This window comes from Ictidomys tridecemlineatus, chromosome 10, assembly GCF_052094955.1.
Source record: "Ictidomys tridecemlineatus isolate mIctTri1 chromosome 10, mIctTri1.hap1, whole genome shotgun sequence".
Taxonomy (NCBI): Eukaryota; Metazoa; Chordata; class Mammalia; order Rodentia; family Sciuridae; genus Ictidomys; species Ictidomys tridecemlineatus.
The window spans coordinates 133,508,865-133,530,014 of record NC_135486.1 but is presented as its reverse complement, the minus strand read 5'-3'; the positions used below and the strand labels follow the sequence as shown (position 1 = coordinate 133,530,014).

At 47.1% G+C, this 21,150-nt stretch overlaps 2 protein-coding genes across 12 annotated transcripts in view; one reads left to right on the top strand and one right to left on the bottom strand.

Annotated features, from left to right (window-relative positions):
- The first annotated feature begins 87 nt into the window (after positions 1-87).
- On the top strand, positions 88-16,185 carry Ntan1 (N-terminal asparagine amidase). Of its 3 annotated transcripts, none has more exons than XM_078024325.1 (10): positions 88-255; positions 7,896-7,998; positions 8,075-8,140; positions 8,446-8,554; positions 10,554-10,627; positions 11,874-11,927; positions 12,388-12,441; positions 13,298-13,395; positions 15,372-15,485; positions 15,821-16,185. In XM_078024325.1, exons 1-10 carry the CDS (start codon positions 175-177, stop codon positions 15,902-15,904), a joined length of 837 nt encoding a protein of 278 aa, XP_077880451.1. In that variant the 5' UTR covers positions 88-174; the 3' UTR covers positions 15,905-16,185. The 3 variants fall into 3 exon arrangements, with proteins under 3 accessions (XP_077880451.1, XP_077880450.1, XP_077880452.1); XM_078024324.1 differs by having other exon boundaries at positions 91-255; positions 15,841-16,185; XM_078024326.1 differs by lacking the exons at positions 7,896-7,998; positions 8,075-8,140 and having other exon boundaries at positions 93-255; positions 15,841-16,185.
- Pdxdc1 (pyridoxal dependent decarboxylase domain containing 1) overlaps positions 15,213-21,150 on the bottom strand; it is a 55,291-nt gene continuing 49,353 nt past the window's right edge. For 8 of the 9 annotated variants that reach the window (XM_021725415.3, XM_040278308.2, XM_021725414.3 and 5 more), the window contains 5 exons: positions 20,449-20,541; positions 20,267-20,363; positions 19,261-19,365; positions 18,527-18,759; positions 15,213-15,539 (listed from right to left, as the gene is read on the bottom strand). In XM_021725415.3, coding sequence (XP_021581090.1) covers positions 15,480-15,539; positions 18,527-18,759; positions 19,261-19,365; positions 20,267-20,363; positions 20,449-20,541 — 588 coding nt within the window. In that variant the 3' untranslated portion in view covers positions 15,213-15,479. Of the gene's footprint in view, positions 15,540-16,924; positions 18,038-18,526; positions 18,760-19,260; positions 19,366-20,266; positions 20,364-20,448; positions 20,542-21,150 lie in introns of those variants that run through there. The other variant, XM_013357895.4, reaches the window with a different exon arrangement.

Here is a 21,150-nt window from a genome sequence, read left to right as displayed (position 1 = left end):
GCTCTCCCTGGTTTCTGCAGGCGACGCCGCGCCCGTCCGGACTCCACCTCCCGGCAGCACCCGCGGCGGGGCAGGGTGGGCGGGTCGCGGCGGTCCGAGGGGCGGGGGCGGCGGCGGCGCCAGGGCTGGGGAGGCCGCCGCCTCCCTGGGCCTGCCCGGGCGGCCGCCTCCGCGATGCCGCTGCTGGTCGACGGGCGGCGAGTGCGGCTGCCGCAGTCCGCCGGGGAGCTGGTCCGAGCCCACCCGTCTCTGGAGGTAAGCGGCGCCCGGCGCGGGGGCTTCGGGGCGGGCCGAGGGGAGCCGCCGGGCCAGGCTGCCCGGCGGGAGGAGCCCTCCTCCGCCCGCCGCCGCCACCGCCACCGCCGTCCCTCTCCTGACACGGAGTTGAAAGTTGGCGCTGCCGGCGCGTTCGGAGCCCGGCCGCCAACGCGGTTTCCTCTTGGGACTCCGCGGAGCTCTTCCTTCTTCAGACCTCAGAGGGCACTGCCCAGGCCCCTCTGTTACAAGGAAGGGACGGGCCCAGAGAGGTTAGGTGACTGGACCCGGGTCGCACAGCGCCGGGCTTGAGGACACCCCGGGACCCCCGGATCCCAGCAGGGCGTTGCCTCCCCCCAGTGCGGACTTGCGGCTTTTAGGCAAATCTGGGCGCCCGCCCTGGCTCACTGGCTCTCGCAGGGGGTCCCCGCCCTGCGGGGAAGCATGCTGCGTCCTGGTGCCCTCGGAAGCAAGGCTGTTGCAGGGTGGGCCGCCGACAGCGCCTGGGCAGCCGTGTCCCGGCGGGTTCCTTCTCCTTTCTCCCCGGACCCTCCTGCCCCGGATGTGGGGCGCCTGGTTATTTTTAGCCCGAGGAGAGGACCACGCCCTGATGCAAGGGTTTTTTGTCTTTGTTTTTCCTGCTTCTGTCCCCGAGTACTTCTCTGAAGCCTCAGTCCGCGCGCGTGCAGGGACGTTGGGCAGAGGGCACGGTGTCAACTCGGCGGGGACTCGGATCCCGCTAAGGGGGCGTCACCCTGCCGGGAGGTGCGGGCCACCTCGGGGCGCCTCCGGGCGAGCGGGGAAGAAACGGCTCCAAGATCGCGGCGTCCAGGGCCGCGACGAGAAACGGGCGGACGTCGCTCTGGGACGGGAAGCCGAGGACCCCAGGCTCCCCCGCGGGACAGTCTGTGGCGTTGGGTTGGCTAACTTGGTCCCCGGGTCTGTCCCCGCGATGTAAGCTTCCCAAGGTGGAGAGCGAGTGTCTTCACCTTTGTACCGCGGAGCCCAGCCCCGGTCCTAGACTTTGTGCTCAGTAAATATTCGTGTCACCGATGAATGAACACATTGACCCTGAAAACCGTGTGCAGGTGCCAGAGCGAGCGACGGGGACCAGGCGGGCAGCTCCGTGTGCCTCTCAACTTGAATTTCAAGTCGCGATGTTACCAAATTCGTGCTGGGCTAAGCATTGTGCTCTGTCACTTCCTTGTGGGATGTGTGACATCTGGAGTAGTACTCACCTCACGGAGGGAAGGAAATTTCAGCCAGCTAAAAAGTTTAGGTGACACTCTACTTTCATGTCTGTTTGAAAATGTCTATGACGGAAAGTGAGGTTGGTGTCCAGGGCAGCTCAGCGTTGGAGGCATGTGGTGACCTGCCGGGCTGCGCCCCTCTCAAGGAAGGTTTTGGCCTATTTAGGGAGACTTGGCCCAGGGAGGCTGCATGGTGGGGACCATGCCTGTTATAGGAGCACAGAGGAGGATGCCACTGGTGGGCAGCAGGGTACGGGCTGTGGGAGCAGACTGGGATGTCTCCCTGGTCCTGGAGACTGAGTTGGAGCACCCAGGAAATACACCTGGAGAGGCGGGTTGCACCTAGATGACTGAGCTGCTGTGGATCTGTCACCTAGTTAGCAATGGGGAGATATGAAAGGTTTGATTAATTTTTTCCATAATGAGCAGTATATGCTCTTCATAGGAAATAGAATGTATAAATATTAAAAAGAAAAAATAATTGGATCACAGCCATTCTTCATGTTTTGGTGAATATCTTAAGATTTTCCTTTTTTTTTTTGCACTGAGGATTGAACCCAGGGCACTTTATTACTGAATTAAATCTCCAGCCCTTTAAATTTTTTAAATTTTGAGACAGGGTCTCACCAAGTTGCTTAGAGCCTCACTAAATTTCTGAGGCTGGCCTCAAACTTGCCATCCTTCTGCCAAGTCAGTGGGATTCTGGGAGTGTACCACCACATCTGGCATGTGAAGTGCTTTTCAAAATGATAGCATGGCTGAATGCAGTGGTGCATGCCTATAATCCCAAGCTCCGGAGGCTGAGGCAGGAGGATTGCAAGTTTGAGACCAGTGTCTGTCTCAAAATAAGTAAAAAGAGCCAGGGACACGAGTCAGTGGTTAAGTGCCACCTTGGGTTCAATCCCTGGTAGCAGGGAGAAGAAAAACAAAAGCAAACTCTGGGTCTTTTTGGTGTGATGGCTAAGTTGTAAGCATGCAGTACCAGCATTTATAGCCTGTGACAAGCACACAGGGTGTCCACCCTCATCTGCGGTTTTGCATCCTGTAGTTTATTACCTGGGTCAACCAGTCTGAAAATATTAAATGGAGAATTACAGAAATAAATAATCCTTAAGTTTTAAATAACTTTTATTGAAGTATATTGTTTGTATTGTTTGCTTTTTGTTCTTATAGTTATTAATCTCTTTCCTTTTTTTTGGTATGGGAGATTGAATCCAGGGCACTTAACCACTGAGCCACATCCCCAGGCTGTTTTACTTTTTGAGACAAGGTCTCAAGAAGTTGCTTAGGGCCTCACTACATTGACTGGCCTTGAGTTTGTGGGCCTCCTGCCTCGGCCTTCCTTTTGACTTGCTGGGATTACAGGTGTGGCCAGCATGCCTGGCCTAGCTGTTGTTAATATTATTGTGCCAAATTTATAAATTAAAGTCATCATGTGTGTGTATGTATAGGTAAAAATATCTGTAGGGTCAGTACCCTCCGTGGTTCAGGCAGCCATGGGGGATCTGAAACATGCCCCCGAGGGTAAGGGAGGGCTGCTATAACAGCCCACTGTAGTTGCACCAGGGAACTTGCCACACGCTGCCACTGCCCTGTGAAATAAGTGTAGTTACTATTCTTATTTTACAGATGAGGACCGAGGATCAGGAAAGTTGAGTGACCTGTGCAAGGTCCCAGATCCTCCAAGTGCTGAAGCCGGGCTGGAACCCTGGCAGTCTGCCCTTGTCTTTGGTGCTGAGTAATTCAATACAGTAGCCATTAGCTGCATGGCTATTTACATTAAAATTAAGATAAATAAAATCTAAATATCATTTCCTCAGTCACACTAGTCGCGTTTCAAGTGCTCAACAGCCACAGGTGGCTGCTATATGAGACAGTGCAGATCCAAATCATTCCCACCCGTCTGAAAGTCCCTTTGTGCAATGCTTGAACTCAGCAGTTTTCTTCCACTAAGTTACAACCCTTGAAACCTTCACCCATTAAGAAAAAATTTAAAGCAGGGTCTTACTATGTCACCCAGGCTGGCGTTGAACTTGTGATCTTTTTACTTGAGCCTCCTGAGAAGCTGGGATTATGGGTGTGCACCACCATGCTGGGCCAGCTTTCACTTTTTTTTGCACAGGGGATTGAACCCAGGGTCACTTTAACTCTGAGTCACATTCTCATCCCTTTTTTATTTTTAATTTTGAGACAGAGTCTCACTAAGTTGCTTAAGGCCTGCCTAAATTGCTGAGGTTAGCCTCAAACTTGTGATCCTCCTGCCTCAGCCTCCTGAGTGGCTGGGTTGGCAGGAGTGCACCTTAGTACCTGGCTCCGCTTACTCTTAATCATTCACTTGGGTTCAGTAACCATCCTGGAATGTCTTGTTTAATGGTTCTATAATATGAATGCACCATAACTTAATTTCTGCCTTTCTTTACTTATTTTGGTGGCTTTTATGTATTTATTATCTTTTTTACAAAATCCAAATGTGAATGGAACCCAGGGCCTCATGAATTCGAGGCAAGTACTTTACCATACCCCGAGCCTGTTTCTGCTCTTAATTTTTAAAAATTTTTTAAAAATTTTATTTAGGGCTGGGGATGTGGCTCAAGCGGTAGCGCGCTCACCTGGCATGCCTGCGGCCCGGGTTCGATCCTCAGCACCACATACAAACAAAGATGTTGTGTCTGCCGAAAACTAAAAAAAATAAATAAATATTAAAAAAAATTTATTTATTTTGTGGGGCTAGGGATTGAACCAGGGGTGCTCTACCACTGTGCTCCACCCAAGCCCTTTTTATTTTTATTTTGAGAAGCTAAGTTGCTGAGGGTGGCCTTGAACTTGCAATCCTTCTGTCTCAGTCCCCAAGCCAAGTCATTGGGATTATGGTGTGCACCACTGCACCTGAGTCTACTTTTAAACATGGAGGTGTTTGTGAGATTTCACCAAAATGAACATTCTCAGAGCTACATCTTTATGAACAGGCTTAGATTTTGAGTAGAATTGATGTTACAGAATCAGTGTTTAGAAGCAGTGAGGCTGGCAGCCCCCTTAGATAGGATTGGCAGGGCAAGGGAGGAGACCTTGGGGCTGGGGGACAGAGGTGGGAAAGGGTGACAGCCACCCACTGGTGAGCTCTCGTAGGGGCCAATACAGTGCAAGCCCAAAGCATGTCACCTCTTAGTGGATCCTCACCAACTAACAAGGTGGATGTCATCCTGCCATTTATCAGAGGGGGAAACGGGTACCGGGTATGGGCTTGCCTGGGATCTGCTGCTCATAGGGTGTGCTGCAGTAAGGTCTTCATGGTGGTCCCAGGGAGGAACCCCGGGTGGCATGTGAGGCAAGTGCTCCGCCCATGGAGCTGCACCCCCTGGCTTTAGTCATTTGGATGGGAGACAAGGAAAGGGTGAAGGCGTAGTTATGGGAAAGGAGGCTTGATTTTGAGAACCACGTCTGTTGACAGTGCCGCTGCCTCTGTGCCTCACGGCTCGCACGCTCAGGCCTGTGCAGGAAGTGCGGCGCCAGCTAAGGGAAGCAGGCTCGCCCCCCATGCAGCTGGGTGAGGGCTCGGCCAGCTACTCTGCACACAGCCTGTGGGTCAGGAAGGGCTTTACATTTTTAAATAGTCGAAAAAATCAAAAGAATAATATTTTGTGATGGGAACTTAGCTGAAATTCAAATTTTGGTGTTTCCTATAAATAAAGTTTTGCTGGAACACAGCCACGTCCCCTGGTCTGGTGTCTGTGGCTGCTTTGATGCTACAGCGACAGAGACTTGTGGCCTGCAAAGCCTCAAAGGTCCTCTTAGGAAGAGTGGCCAACCCCTGGGTTGTAGTGGAGTTGGTGTCCAGGGAATGTCACAACTTGAGAGAACGGGGGCTTTGATTTCAGAATGTGACGAAGTCGAAGTCGGGCTGGGGTGTCCCCAAGAGAAGTTTGGCTGAAACGTCTCATTTCCCAGAGTGGAGGTCGAACCCACTCGCGCTCTCATGGGGCAGTGTCTTCCTGTCCCTCTGGCTTGTTCCTTTGAGAAACAAGAGTCGTGTTGAAGAGAGGACTGGGGTCTTTGGGACAGTGGTTTGCTTTTGTGGGTGACCTTGCCGGCACAGGCGCCCCTGGAACACCTGCCACATTTATTTCCCGCCAACGCTGCAGCAGTTGCCTTGCCAGCCTCCCTTCCCACCCTGCCTCGCTGATGCCCCCTGCAGTGCTGGGTGGTAAAGCCAGAGCCTTACAGTTCATTTCTTGAATTGAAGGCTTGTTTCTCTTCTTTTCTTTCTTTTTTTTTTTTTGTTACCAGGGGTTGAACTCAGGGGCACTCGACCACTGAGCCACATCCCCAGCCCTATTTTGTATTTTATTTATTGACACGGTCTCACTGAGTTGCTTAGTGCTTCGCAGCTGCTAAGGTTGGCTTTGAACTCATGATCCTCCTGTCTCAGCTTCCCAAATTGCTGGAATTACAGAGGTACAGCACTCAGCCTCCCCCATCCCTCTTGTTTCTTTCTTTTTTTTTTTAGAGAGAGAGAGAAAAAAAAATTAATATTTATTTTTTAGTTTTCGGCAGACATAACATCTTTGTTTGCATGTGGTGCTGAGGATCGAACCCGGGCCGCATGCATGCCAGGCGAGCGCGCTACCGCTTGAGCCACATCCCCAGCCCCCAACTTGTTTCTTTTAAATTATTGTTTTGCTTCCAGTTAGTGGAAATTCCTTAACTGAAGAAAACGATGAACAACTAGTCAAACTTGTCATTTACTACATCTTTTATTGATTCACCCCAAAACCTAAGTTAGCAGAAGGTATCAGAATGGCAAAAAGCTTATACAAGTCTGTAAAACAGCCAGGTGCTGTGACGCACACCTGAAATCTTAGCAACCCAGGAGGCTGAGGCAGGAGGATTGCAAGTTCTAGGCCAGCCTCAGCAACTTATCGAGGTCATAAGCAACTTAGTGAGACCCAATCTCCAAATTAAAAAAAAAAATAGGTCTGGGGATATAACTCAGTTGGTGGAGCACTTGCCTTGAATACACAAGGCCCTGGGTTCAATCCCCAGCACAATCAATCAATCAATCAATCAATCAATAAATAAATAAATAAATAAAAAAATTAAATTAAAAAAAAAAAGAGGGCTGAGGATGTGGCTCAGTGGTTAAGTGCTCCTGGGTTCAATATACTCTTACACATTTTAGTAAGTGTTTTCATTGAGGTATTTATTTGTAAATAAAGAAGGAAATAATGCAGGTTAGTGTTTTATCAGTTTGACATTTAAAAATGTTTAATTCAGCTTTCATTAAAGAATTTAACACCTAAATTCTTTTTCAAAATTCTCTATCCTCAGGTTGGAAACTGGGGCCTCGTGCATGGTAGGTAGGCAAGTGCTCTAGCATAGATGACACCCTCAGCTCCTAAAGTCTCTTTTTTAAAAATAGATTTTCAGCATAAGAATTTATACAAATACCCAACTAGACAAATCTTTTGACATCTAATGTTAATATGTCCTTCATAAATTCTCATTTCTTTTTGTTTTTCTACTTTAATGACATCATAGCTGGGCATGGTGGTGCATGCCTGTAATCCCAGTGGCTCAGGAGGCTGAGGCAGGAGGATGCAGGTTCAAAGTCAGGCTCAGCAATTTAGGGAGGCTGTAAGCAATCTAGGGAGATCCTGTCTCAAAAAATAAAAAGGGCTGGGGATGTGGTTCAGTGGTTAAGTGTCCCTGGATTCAGTCTCCAATACAAAAAAAAAAAAAAGACACCATAGAAGACAACAGCCGCAGTAAAGTCCTTTGTGGTGGCACAGCCCAACTGTGGTTTTGTTGGTGACTTTTTCTCGTGTGAATAAGCGTTTTACCCTTGTTGATGAATAGTGTATTTATAGCTCTTTAAAAAACTGTCCAGTTTTGCCTTTCACTTAATACTCAAAACTCCTCCCATGTCCTTCCTAATTCCTGACTGCAGTTAGTGGGTGAGCTCGTCCCACGTAACTGACGAGGCCTCCTGCTGTCCGCGGCTCTCTGCTGCTCTAAATAACCCAGCCATGGCCCTCAGTACAGAGTTCTGGAAGTGGGGTGAGTAGATGAGGGGACAGGGAAGTCCTAGCCTGCTCTTAGAGGAAGAGAAGGAGGGCCATGGCCTTGGAGCCACTACTGTTAACACAGTCAGGAGTCACTCCCTCTTGAGTGAAGAACTGTGATCGAGGATCTTGACTCTTATAGGTAAAATGGCTTATCTCCTGGGCATATTCCAGATGAATGCTACGCTGCTTCTCATCTCAGCCTGTCACATGACATTCCAGATACGCCAGCGTGCTTCCCACGCAGAGCACACTTTGGCTCTCTCCACCTATTTAGTTATTTCAATCCTCACTAATTCACATCACTATTTTATTTTTTTTAATTAAACAGGAAAGAGCCAGACTTCTCAGAGGTCAGTCTGTTCAACAAGTGGGACCCCAGGGCCTTCTGTATGTTCAGCAAAGAGAGCTTGCAGTGACCTCCCCAAAGGATGGTAGGTTAGGAAGCAGTGAATTGGGCGTTATCCCAAAAGGCTACTGGATATTTTATTTTATTTCTTTTTCAAACAGGCTCCATCTCCATTCTGGGTTCTGATGATGCCACTACTTGTCACATTGTGGTCCTGAGGCACACAGGTATGATGAGAGAGGTGGAGGACACCATTGCTTAAACCGGCCCAGCAGTGTGGGACCATTTCCCTTCTCACCTTGAGCTTCCTGGTACCTGTTTGAAAGCTGACTTGGCTTACCTTCTCTCTCGTCTGCATGGTACCTCCCTGTCGCCCTGGTCAGAATGGGTTGGCTGGGCAGCACGGCCTTTTCTATTTTTTTTTTAAACAGGACATTCAAAGATGAGGCAGCTGAGTGGACAGGAGTAGTCCTGGCTTGCTTCCTGAATTCCCCTGGGGAATAACCTGAGTCATTTCACCCTTGTTCTTCAGGTAATGGGGCTACCTGCCTGACGCATTGTGATGGAACTGACACCAAAGCCGAGGTCCCCTTGATCATGAACTCCATAAAATCCTTTTCTGACCACGCTCAAAGTGGAAGGTGAGCTCCATGCTACTCTTTCGTGAATTGGGAACTTCGTGGCATCGTGACACTACCATGCCTTGCTTGCTCCCCTGAGAACGCAGCCCGCCTTGGCACTGCTGCAGCAGTGAGTGAGTGAGTACACAGGTCCCAGGTGCAGGCAGGTAGTCAGTGCTGGGTTCTCCACAGGTGGGACCCCGAACCTGTCGTTCCACTTTTAGAGATGTGCTGTTAGGGCTGGGCCCATCACATGCTGCTGGTACTGCAGCTGTGGCCTCTCTCGCTCAGCAACTGCTTGTTGAAATGCTTCCTCTGAGCAGCAGCCGGCCACAGAGCCAAGCACGTGCCGCCCCATGGTGCTCTCTCAGGGGAGGAGCGGGCCCAGGAAACCACAGGGGTGTCTGGTGTGTGTGTGGGGGGACAAGGCAGGGAAGCAGCGTGTGGAGGCTGGAGCGAGGGGCAGTTTGACATCCCAGTCCAGTGGTGGCCTGGGTGTGGATTGCTGGGTAGAACTGGCCCCAGACCTGGCAGTCCCCCAAGACCATGTGTTCCTCTCAGCCCCCGTGCTCCCTCCATTTGACAGGCGCACAGAGGAAGTATACTGGAGTCACACGGCTAGAGGCTAGATCAGTGCTGGGCCTCTCACTCAGGCCACCATCACACCTCTGCTCACACCTGTGCCCCTCCTTCCTGTCACTGCACAGGCTTGACTCATTCTGTTGGTGGGCATTGAGTGAGCTAGTCCAGTGATATGCAAGTGCTTAGAATCCCAGGGAAGCTCCATCAGTTTTACTCATGAACTCAAAGCAATGGAAACATTTTTTCTTTTTCCTTTGGTCCCCAGGACTGAACCCAGGGCCTCCTCACACACGCCAAGTGTGTGCTGAGCTGACAGCCCCAGCCCCCAATTTTAAATGTAATTCTCTTCTGGCTGGGTCAGCCACAGGCTGGCAGGCCTCATTGCTGTGACCTGCGCAGTTGCGAAACAGCAGGTTCATTTTGTACTGGCTCCAGCAGGTTATGTCCTAGACCTGACGCTGGGCCTGGACTCTGTGGTTCTCAGAACATGGTCATCAGCTATTCCTGGTCTGTTCCTAGGGGAACTGATTTGGTTACTGTGGAAGCCCGGAGCCTAGTCTGGTAGTCCAGTGGTCACAAAGCCAGTGATCACAGCCCTTCTTACTATTTAACATCTCTTATGAGGCCACTTGATGCCACACCCTGTACAGGGTACATAGTGGTTCTGGTTCATTCCTTAGGAAGGTCGTGTGTCTTGGTGGACATCAGTGCAGTATGGCAGCACCTCTCCCCTCCCCCAGCACGAGTCTCCCAGGTTGTTACAGGCTATGGAGAAGGTCAAGTATGAGAAATGGGGTCAGACAGTTAGTTTGGGTGCTGTAGTTGTATCACTTGTCAGAGCTTTACTGTACTCTGGTGCATGGGGACTCCGAGGGAGAGGTCACAAAAGGCACGGTTTCTCAAACTACCCCTTGTTCCCGTCTCATGGGGCCGTGTTTGTGCTCACACTGTGGGAAGGTCTGGTGTCCTGGGTCCTAGGTTTGTGCTTTGGAAATGCTGATGAGAACCCCTCAGAGGAGGCAGCACCCACCTAGTGTCTACGTGCCAGGGAGCCCTCTCTTACATCTCACCCAGCTCCTTCTGGGTGAGGACCTCAAGAAATTTTAAAAGTGTCTCACTTGGGTGGGTGGATGACGAAGCAGTTGTGTTCCTCTAGAGCAGTTTCTCACCTCTGCACAGGTGGCACTGCATTTGTGTTCAGATGGCCATCCCCTCCGTCATCAGGGAAGCTGGGCAGGGTCCTCAGAAGACTGCCAGTGGCCTTGGCAGCGCCACCCACATTCCCAGTTTGCCCCAAATTTGTGTGTTGTGAATGAAAAAGGCCAGAAGCATCCTGGAGCAGGGGTTCGTGGAAGCTCAGAACTAAAAATCAAAGCAGAACCAGCGTGCCCCGCCGCGTGCTGTCCTGGCTCTGACCACCGTGCCGTCTCTTTGCCAGGCTGGAAGTGCACCTCGTGGGAGGCTTCAGTGATGACAGGCAGTTGTCACAAAAACTTACTCACCAACTTCTTAGTAAGTTCATTGTTTCTGTCTCTAGTTGGATAAAGATTTCCACCTATTTTTTGCTTTTTTTTTTTTCCACCTATTTTTTGTTAAAAATCCCAACTAGAATGAAGCCTAAGAGGGCAGACTTGGAGTAGATGAAGAAATGGTCCTGCTCAGCTGGAACTGAACTCAGAGGTAGAACAGCATGGAGCGAAATTTGGAGGGGCCAACAGAATGGAGTCAAGATTTTCAACTGGCACATTCTAGTATAGTAAATGATCCAAATTATATAAAGAACAGAACCATTCTGGTGGGCATGTCCATTTTAACCTGCAGAATCTAAAACACTGATACTTAAATCCTATTAGCAAAAAAACCCAACAACAAAACACTGTCCTGTCTTAAAGCACAGCAGTGAGGCTGGCACACACACAGGCCAGAATACACATGGGGCAGCCATCAGAAGATGATGTGACTTGGCATCATGGCTTAAGTTTTTAAAAGGTTTGACCCATCATTCTCCTTTTGGGAATCTTAAGCAAGTAATCTGAAACGCACACAGATTTATGCCCAGAGATGAGCAATAGAACATTATTTACAAGAAACAATAATCTGATAACTATCAGTAAGTTATGCAGTCACTAAAAGTTACTGAAAGAACTTTGAATTACAAGCTCTTAAGCTTGTACATGTGTATTTTCCCATGTGTATGAGAGGATATAAAATTGTCTACATGGTGTGAGTGGGTATGAAATTGACTCTATGCTTGGGCTCAACTGTCCACAGAAAAAGAGGGAAGGAGAGAGACTGAGTATTGACACAGCTAGGATAGTTACTTCATTATGCCCCCTTGTATTTTCCACGATGACCATACTTTCTTGTATACATGTGTGCAGTGCTGGACATGGAACCCAGGGGATGCTGGGCAAGCGCTCTGCAACTGAGCTTCACCACCAGCCTCACCAGATTTTTTATGACCCTGATAATCAAGGGGATAAAAGGTGATAAGAAGAGGAGTTATTAAAGTCTACTCTTAGGGGTCTGTGTGTCCCCCAAAAGCTCTGAGAAGGAAGATAAAGATGGAAAGGCTTAGTCGTCTCTCCTTTGGGCTTGAGGCTAAGCGTGTGTCTGGCCTCAGCCCAAGTGGTGGCTGTGAGGAGGGCGAGGCAAGTGCTCAGCTGGCTTCCGCCTCTGCCCCTGTCTTGACTTGCTCAGCAGTGTGTTCTGCCCAGAGGAACTTGTTTGACGTCCAATTTTAAAATTCTAATTATAGGTGAATTTGACAAACAAGAAGATGACATTCACTTGGTGACATTATGTGTGACAGGTAAGTTTTGCCAAAACAAGCTGCAGGGTTCAGGTACATTTTGCCCAAAACTTTCCTGCAGGACTAGCACCAGGACCCAAGTCGGAAAAGACACACAGAGGTTGTCCCAGCTTTGTTGGCCGTCTCTAGCCACCACCGCCCACCCCGCCCATGTCAGACCCTAGTGCAGGTTCTGGACTCTTCTCTCCACATGGACTGCATCTCCCTCCTCAGGACTGTCAGAGCCTGCCTCTCCTCTCTGGGAGAGGAGGTCCTGATCAGAGGAACTGACCCCTGCTTGGCAGATGCCTGGGAAGCACCAGGGTCCTCTACTCAGCAGGGAAACTGCCACCGTCTGGTTTTCTGATGTCTGCCCCTTGTGCAGTGAGGGCTCCTCCTCTGTTATTACACACAGTGAATAACAATTGTTTACAGCTTCTTAACGATTATATCTTAAACCTTTTTTTTCTTAATTTCTTAGAATTAAATGACCGAGAAGAAAATGAAAACCACTTTCCAATAATTTATGGCATTGGTAAGTAGTGTGTTTACTTATGGGTTGGAGGATTGGGTTCTTGTTGAAAAGGCGGACTCAGATCAGAATCTGACGGAGGATCCCTACTGCCGTCACTGCACGGCAGGCTGGACTCCTCTTTTTACTGTGAGACCCTGGGCATGCAACTTGACCTCTCTAACCTTTAACTGTGGAACTGCCACAACGTCCGTAACCTGAGACTCTGGGGAGCAAAAGACAGCAATGCACAGTATACACTGCCCACCTGCACAGGACCCAATAGGGCCATACAGGCCTGTGTGTGAGCCTGTGGGGAGGGAGTGGGGCATCTGGATCTGTGCGTACTTTGGGAACAAGGTAAGGTCTTTATTGAGAAAAAAGTGTACACTTCTCAGGCTATCCAGAACCTTTCTCCTTCCTGTGACAGTGCCTAGGATTCTCGGGGATGTGGTCTGTGATGGTCTGTATTTGCAAAGGGGTTCTGCTGTACCCTTGTATTTATTTAGCTGGATGGTGAATATGCAGGTGCTCATCATCTTACTCTGTAACTATGTGTCTAAAACTCTTAAAAGTTCAAGTTAAGAACACTATGATAGCATGTGGACATAGGGCTGACCAGATGGCTTTGCCATGTGCTTGCTGAGTATCTGCCAGGCACGGCTGGGGCAGGACATGTCGCACCTGGCCCAGCTCAGGCCTCGGCTATTTTCAAGGCACAGAGACTGTGCTGTCCCTTTCCAGAGGGGGGAGGCTACAGACACCAGTCACTATTTAGTTCCCAATCTTTTCTCTCAACTTCTGGCTCTTACATGATGGTAGAAATGTAAGACTGTGTAAGTCTTTTGTCAATTCAAACTCATCCTGTTGTCCCTCACAGCTGTCAACATTAAAACAGCGGAGATATACAGAGCTACATTTCAAGATCGAGGCCCCGAGGAGGAGCTTCGAGCTGCCCGAGCTTTAGCTGGAGGCCCCGTGAGTGGGAACGCGTTGTTGTGTTAGGGGGGTGAGGAGGGAAAATGAATGAAACACCAAAGGCTCGAGTTTTAAAGAACTTAGAAAAGCTCATGTCTGCCTCTTTAAAGCTCAAGATTGATTTTGGGTTATAACCCAGATCCCAGGTTCTCTGCCTTTTTAGGTGCAGGAGGATGTAAGTATGAATCCACAATGTCTAGATCCAAAGAGAATGAACCTCTTTTCATTTTAACAACTTTCCATGTATCTTTCCTACAAAGGCAGAGGGGAGCTCCTCTCCTCTGCACTTGGGATCATGCATTCTTTTGGACCAAGTCACTGAAAAGCAGTGTCCTGGAATGATTTAATTAACCCCCAAAATGATCAGATCAATTTGAAACATTAATTTCCTTTAGGGTACTCCCCCATCCCCCATTTTGGTAGTGTTGGGAATGAGCCCCAGAGCCTGGTGCACGCTAGGCAGATGCTCTACAACTAATTTACATTCCCCAGCCCCTAGGATGCATTAAAAAAAAAAAAAAAAAAAAAAGTGGTGCTTAGGATGCTTTTTAATTCTTTCAAATTATTTTCTAATTAAAAAAATTAGAAAATAACTGGGCATGGTGGTGTACACCTCTAATCCCAGACAAGTGAGAGACAAGTTTAAAGACAGGGTCTCACTCAGTTGCCCAAGCTGTCTCTAAAAGGGATGGGGATATATCTCAGTAGTAGAGCACCCAGCATTCTACTCCAAGTACTGTTAAAAAAAAATACAAACTCAAGACTTACACATCTCATTTGAGGGATGGCTTGAACAAGTCTTTAAAAGTACTCAAAAAAAAAATCAGAAGTTTGCTTGTTTGTGAAATGCTGACATTTTCATAGGAAAATATGTTTGGAGTCAGGGTGATTTGTTTGGCCAATCTTGTTTAGGATTCATTTTTATTCAAGGTAGCATAATAATCCTAATTTGGTTAATATCCAGAACACATTTCAGTTTTAGTAACCAAAACTGACTCTTGTTGATTAAGCTGAAAATTATCTTTTTTTTTTTACACCAAGGATTGAACTCAGAGCACTCAGCCACTGAGCCCTATTTTGTATTTTATTTAGAGACGGGGTCTTGCTGAGTTGCTTAGTGCCTCCCTTTTACTGAAGCTGGGTTTGAACTCATGATCCTTCTGTCTCAGCCTCCTGAGTTGGTGGGATTACAGGCATGTACCACCACATCTGGCTCTGAAAATTATCATTGACAGATTTTGGGAATTCAGGGCTGGGGATATGGCTCAAGCGGTAGTGCGCTCGCCTGGCATGCGTGCGGCCTGGGTTCGATCCTCAGCACCACAAACAAAGATGTTGTGTCCACCGAAAACTAAAAATTTTTGGGGGGAATTCAGGGGATAGATCTCTTGATAAATCAGCTTTTATAAGCTGATGTTTCCTTTCTTTTGATGGGGCATCAAGCATTGTGAACTTCCTTTTTTTTTTGGTGATGCTGGGGATTGAACCAAGGGCCTTGTGCATGTGAGGCAAGCACTCTACCAACTGAGCTATATCCCCAGCCTGTATTGTGAGCTTTTTAAGTTGCAAGGTGATCAGTTGCTTGGGATATGAATGATAAGACAAAGTTTTGTGCAGCCCTGGGAGTATAGGTGTGTCAGTCAGACACACCTGGTTGTGAGGCCCAGCTCTGATGCTCACTGGACAGGTGACTTGCCACCTGAGTCTCCAGTTTTCATCCAAAGTGGGAAGACTGCCATCTCCTTGCAGGACTACTCTCAGAAGTAAACACAGCTAAAAACATTTCCCCACAAAGTGCAGCACCAAACACACTTCAGTAGGTGGCAACTTTGTTATTATGTGAAACACAATTTTTAAGCAGCTTATCATCTGGAAGGGTGCCTTTGAACTAGACTACACTGGGAGCTCAAATAACCATAGGGTTTGAGAAGTGGGTAACATTCCTGATGTCCTATCCTTGAACTGTTCCCTTTTAGATGATTAGCATTTATGATGCAAAGACTGAGCAACTTCGGATAGGCCCGTATTCCTGGATGCCATTTCCACATGTGGATTTCTGGTTGCAGCAAGATGATAAGCAAATACTAGAGGTGAGAATTTACAGGTTGGGTAAATCTTAGATCTCTGGACCCTGGTTTTCTCATCTGTAAGAAAAAAAACGATTTAGACTAGATAATAGCTGCTTTTCCTTCAGCGGTAATATTTACTTTCTTGAAGTCATTGGAAGACCCATTGGGGATAAGTAATGTCCCGGGTAACTATATAGGTGAAGCAATAAGGAATCTACTGTATTTACTGTACAAGATATGTACATAGAGAACTAGCTATCAATATGAGAATGTCCTGATTAATGATTATAGAACACAAAGATATTCTGACATCTTTATCAAAACAAGGCATAGAGCCACCTTCCTCTTCTCTCAAGCCCACAATCTTGTTTTTCAGAACCTTTCCACTTCCCCTTTGGCTGAGCCCCCCCACTTTGTTCAACATATCAGATCTACCTTGATGTTTTTAAAGAAATACCCCTCTCCAATGAATATGCTGTTTCCTGGAAATAAAGCTCTCCTCTACAAGAAAAACAAAGATGGCTTATGGGAAAAGATCTCTCCTCCAGGAAGCTAAATGTAGGAATTACCAAAGAAATCTACATTTTGGCATGACAAAGACCATCGGTGGGGTTTGGAAAGAAGATAAATTTGGAATATACACCATTGAGTCTTAGGTTTCCTTCCTTCCTCAGTGTCTCTCAAATGACTTTCAAAATAAAATCTTATTTTGGCAAAGGCATTTGTTTAGATTTACTTTTTGCTTTACTAAAAAGGTCCATGCCCAACCTTTTTTTTTTTTTTTTTTTTTTGCCAGTAATAAGGGACACAGGAAAAATTACCTATCCCACTGGTGTATAAATGGCTATTTCAGACACTTGCATACGTCTTCCTAATTCTGCTGCATTAGTGAATCAAGTAAAATCAATAATTTTGTCTGAAAAACAGTATTTAAATGCAGCAAAATTCATTGTAGATTTATATATAGTTAAGAGTTTTCTAACCTAAGATTATTTTAGAAGCTTCATATCCAAAATTGCTCTACTAGAAAAAAAGTTTCAGGGCTGGGGATGTGGCTCAAGCGCTAGCGCACTCGCCTGGCATGCATGCGGCCCAGGTTTGATCCTCAGCACCACATACAAACAAAGATGTTGTGTCCGCCGATAACTAAAAATTAAATATTAAAAATTCTCTTTCTCTCCCTCTCTCTCTCTCTCTCTTTAAAAAAAAATAGAAAAAAGTTTCATCTTCTTGTTCTCCAATATAACAACCTCTAAAATAGTCTCCTATCAGACTAAATTTGATCGGAGAATTATACCAAATCACTGTTCTTTAAGTATAAGGTCGTTAAAATAAATGCCCAAACTTTGGTTATTATACAATTTATATTTTTAGAAACCTTTCATGTTTCTAAAGTTACCATCCAAAAGGAAGTCACCGTGCCTACTTAGTGGTAAGATTTATAAACTTGAGTTCAGTGGTAACAATTTCAAGAACCTTTATTGAAATCAACATTCAAATAGTATCTCGAGGATGAAATTCTGTTTCAGCAAAACCAATTTAACAATTCCAAATATATATATAAAAACATTTAAAAATTAATCTTGTTAAAGGTGATAATTTACCCCTCCCCCTGGTTATCTGCTATACTTCATTGCACCAAATAAACAGGGAAGACTGTGTTTGATCATCTGCACCCCTCCCCGCAAAAAAAAAAAAAAAAAAAAAAAGGAAAATTGCATTTTAACAAGTGCCAAATGTCAAAAATCACATCAAATCAGTATAATTATAGGCTTAATGTGGCATAACTAAGGCTCCAACACTGTAATCCACAGATCCATTGTGAATTCCTCCCCATCTATGCTCTCCCATTGCTTGACTTTGTGAGGCTAAAAAAAAGGCACAGGGGCCCGATTGGAAGGAATGCGGTGCTTTGGGATAGTAGAAATGGGCAGGAATGAGGAGCTTAATTCAGTAATTGCAGCAGTCTGGCCTGGTCAGACTGGGAGAGATGACTTCTCTGGCTCTCCTTTCTGAGCTGGGCCCAGGATGAGCTACAAGTGGAAGAGAAGCTGGAGGTGCTCCAGAGTGACAGGTCAAAGGTACTTACTTGAGAATTCCACCTAAGGAGCACTGCACAGCATACTTAGTGTCGGGCTCTTCAGAGCAGCCTCTTTCGGGCTTTCAGATATTAAACAGAAACGAGCTCAGTCTGATTTAAAAGCTTTACCAGTATTTAAAAATATACATATATATGTATATGTTTGTGTATACACACACACACACATATATATATATATATATATACACACACACACACACACACACATGGTCAGAAAGAGATGTTAGAGTTACTCTTAATAGATGAGTCCTTAAATTTGTTTATAAAGAGTATATAAAGGGAGAAAAGGAATTGTGGCAGAGGACAGTTCCAGACAGAAGCCTTGCCACAGTTTGGTGGACACAGTCCTTACTCAATCTCCAGGAAAAGCAGCAGTTGGAGACAGCAGGAGGCAGCTTCTTATACTCTCACTGTCCCGCTGAGACCTGTTCTCCTTGAAGCCAACCAATCCAACTCGATCACACTAGAGACCCTTGAACCAGATGGACGAATGCTGTGGTCTCCCTCTACGGAAGCCCAGCAGAGAACCTGCAGAGTCCTAATGAAGGCTGCTTTGCCACAAAGTCACTATGTGCAACCTAACAACTTATGCTTATATTCAGAAAGATGAAAGTGTTTCAAATGGCAGGCACCCGAAATTTTAAATATTCTTTCTGAATAAAAAGTGTTTATGATAACTTGGGGGGAAATGGGATTACTATAGTTGGGTGTGCCAGAAACAGTAGTACTTGGCTGTTTTACATACATATAAAATCATCGATTGCCCTCCTAGAAAGCCTGGCTTTTAGGTATGTGTTTGTGCAAAAAAAAAAAAAAAATTATTGTTTAGCACAAATAAGTCACTCCTGTCGTGTGAGCATGTGGCACAGTTCGCATTTTCAACACAACTCCCCTCCCGGGACAGCAGTCACTCCGCCCTCCACCCAGCTGCGTTTTATCTTAAGCTCTCCAGCTCTTCTACCTGTGCGTGGTCATCTTCAGGGTGCTGGGCCCTGTTCTGGAGGGCCTCGGGATGGCTAGCTGGAGGGACAGAATCCCCAGGGGGTTGTTCAGGGCCATGGGCCATCTCTTGGGTATTTTGCTCGGGTCCAGTGGATAGGTGCTCCATCCTTTCCAAGTCTTCAATGTGACTGACAGAGCTGGTCTCACTCACAGCATCTGAACCTCTCAGGGACCTTTTGAAAGGCTTTTGGCCTAGAGAAAGATGGGGTGGGCGGTGCTGAGCGAAGACGCCTGCCCGTGGCGTTCTGCAGCCAGCATAGCTTTACCTCACAGTAACTGCTTCATCAGGAACCCTGCAGTTTCTGCCTCTGAACCACCTTAAGAGGTAAACCCAGAATTGCTACTATGACATTAACATACTTCCCAAGCTGCAACCTTTTGAGGTTCTCTTAATAAAAGCTCAGAAGAGTAAGCACCGTGGTGAAAATACTGCCAGCTCCCCAGACCTTATGTGTCCCTTGGAATGCCACTGAGGAATTCTTTAAGGTTAAATCTCAAGACTACTTAATGGTTAGTGACAGGGATAGTTGGTCTTAAGAGAAATAGGACTTTGGATTCAAGAACCAGGAAACCACAGGAATGCAGCAAACAGGGAAAAACTATTATACGTGATGCCCAGGTCTATTTTCCCAAGAGAAATACAACCAATTTTATTCCTTGTTAATGAACTCAAAACATGGAGATGTGAGGTACCTGGAAGTCTCTGTTTGATTCGAGTGCCTGAGGGGGTTGGAGGTGGTGTCACTCCTGTACCTTGTGCTTTGTAGACATATGTGTGTTCTGTGGACTCCAGAGAGCCTGCCAGGAAAAAAAAGGACAGGAGTGGGTGGAAGCTCCTGGCAGAGGCTGTCCTGGGAGATGCCACCTGCCCTTAATTGGCCTGGTGCCTTAATAAGCTGTGACTAGCCATTCAGCTTCCCAGACTAGTGGAGACACTGTATTCCTGAAATGTGCTGAGAACTAGGAAAAGCTGTGCTGCAGCTGGCTCACTTGGCCACCCTGCTGAGTGTTGTATCCTCTCCTGTCTCCTGAGTCCCTGGGAACGTGTGGCCAGTGGTGTGCACAAGCACCCCTGGGGAGCTAGGCCCAGCTGCAGAATGCACTTTAGCAAGAAGAAACAGACACCTCTTTGCTAAAGGCCGAGGCTTGGCAGATTAGAAATCAGATTATCTTTTGCTGTTATGACAATGCAGTCATCGTTTCCTGGGGAAGGAACAAAGGAGGGACCTAGGGGTTGGGAATATTATTTCCTTCACAGAGCAGGAAAGAAAGTCATAGGCTTTACTATCTTCCCCAAATTCCAGTGACTGGTAACACTGCTGGCTGCCTGCCTGGGTTAAACAAGATGTCCTAGCGCTGCGTGCTGTGGACTTGGCTGCCCACTTTTTAGAGTAGCTTCTGCTGGGAACTACAAGGAACAGTAACCCTGAGCTCAGGTGTCCAACCCCGTTGCCTTAAGGTTCTGAACAAACATGTCTCCACTGCTTCAAGGCACCGAGCCTGCCTTGTAGGGCTGTGTCAGCTGTCTGGGGAGAAGGAAGGTGATAACAGTAGGGGCAGACATGCTTCACCTCCTCAGGTGCCTGGCAGAGGACCCAGGGATAGAGAATGGGAATGGAAGAGACTTCTTAGCAGAAGGGGAGCTGGAAACTCAAGGTGTTTGGTTAAAACTCTCAGGTAAGTGAGAGCAGAGTCCTACCTGCTGTTAAGTTAAAAGTTCTTCCCTTTTGTGAAGCTTGCACTGGAGAAAACCAATTCAGCACGGATCCTACTACAGGTATCTGCCGCAGCACTCCCTGTAAAACATAACCATTGCTCAGAATGGCCTTGCTGAGCCCCCTCCCAGCCCATGGCAGCTGGGAGTCCTTGTGGTGGCCTCACCTCTTCCAGAAGTCGCTCCTCATTCGCCTTCTGCAGCTGGACCTGAGCTTCCTGAATTCCTTTCCGAACAACTTCCGTCATGTTTTCCAGAAGCTGTGTAAGACCAAGAAAGGCATTATTTGCCTAAGTCTCTTGCCTACAGCCTAGAAGAACTATGAGCACAACATTTGGGACATTTTTCAAAAATATATCAGTAGATTCTGCATTAAAACACTGGTAAAAATGAAAGTAAAAAATCAGAGTATAAAATGCTCATGGAGGCCCAGACACACACATCTTGGCGACTGCCTACATTTGCCAGGCAACAGAGAAATAACTACTTAAAACCTGAATGTTGCATCAATGGAAAACATGCTGTTCAACATTTGTGGAGAAAGAGTCAGAAGTAATGTAGAAGCCCACCCCACAGGGAATGCAGCTGGTATCTAGCCTTATTTTAAACTTCCTTCTCTTCCCACACTACCCAAAGGAATTACATAACACATGTCTGCTTCTCTCAGACATGCCTGGTTTGGACAGTGTGTCCTCATCCTTGTACCCTCAACCTCCATGCCAAGTGGCCAACAGGGGCAGGTCTGTTTCTGGTGGGAAGTCTCCGTTATCAGAAACACCTGCCTCATCCACTCAAGCCATGCTAGCTCCTTTCTGAGAGTGCTCAGTCACTACCATCCATAGTCTGCACCGCACCACGCTTCTTGGCTG

Bases quoted from the DNA above. Each gene is read 5' to 3' on its own strand.
- Ntan1 (XM_078024324.1), top strand. From the start codon at position 175: ATGCCGCTGCTGGTCGACGGGCGGCGAGTGCGGCTGCCGCAGTCCGCC. The intron at 8,555-10,553 runs GTGAGCTCCATG...TCTCTTTGCCAG, and splicing joins GACCACGCTCAAAGTGGAAG to GCTGGAAGTGCACCTCGTGG. The intron at 11,928-12,387 runs GTAAGTTTTGCC...TTAATTTCTTAG, and splicing joins GGTGACATTATGTGTGACAG to AATTAAATGACCGAGAAGAA.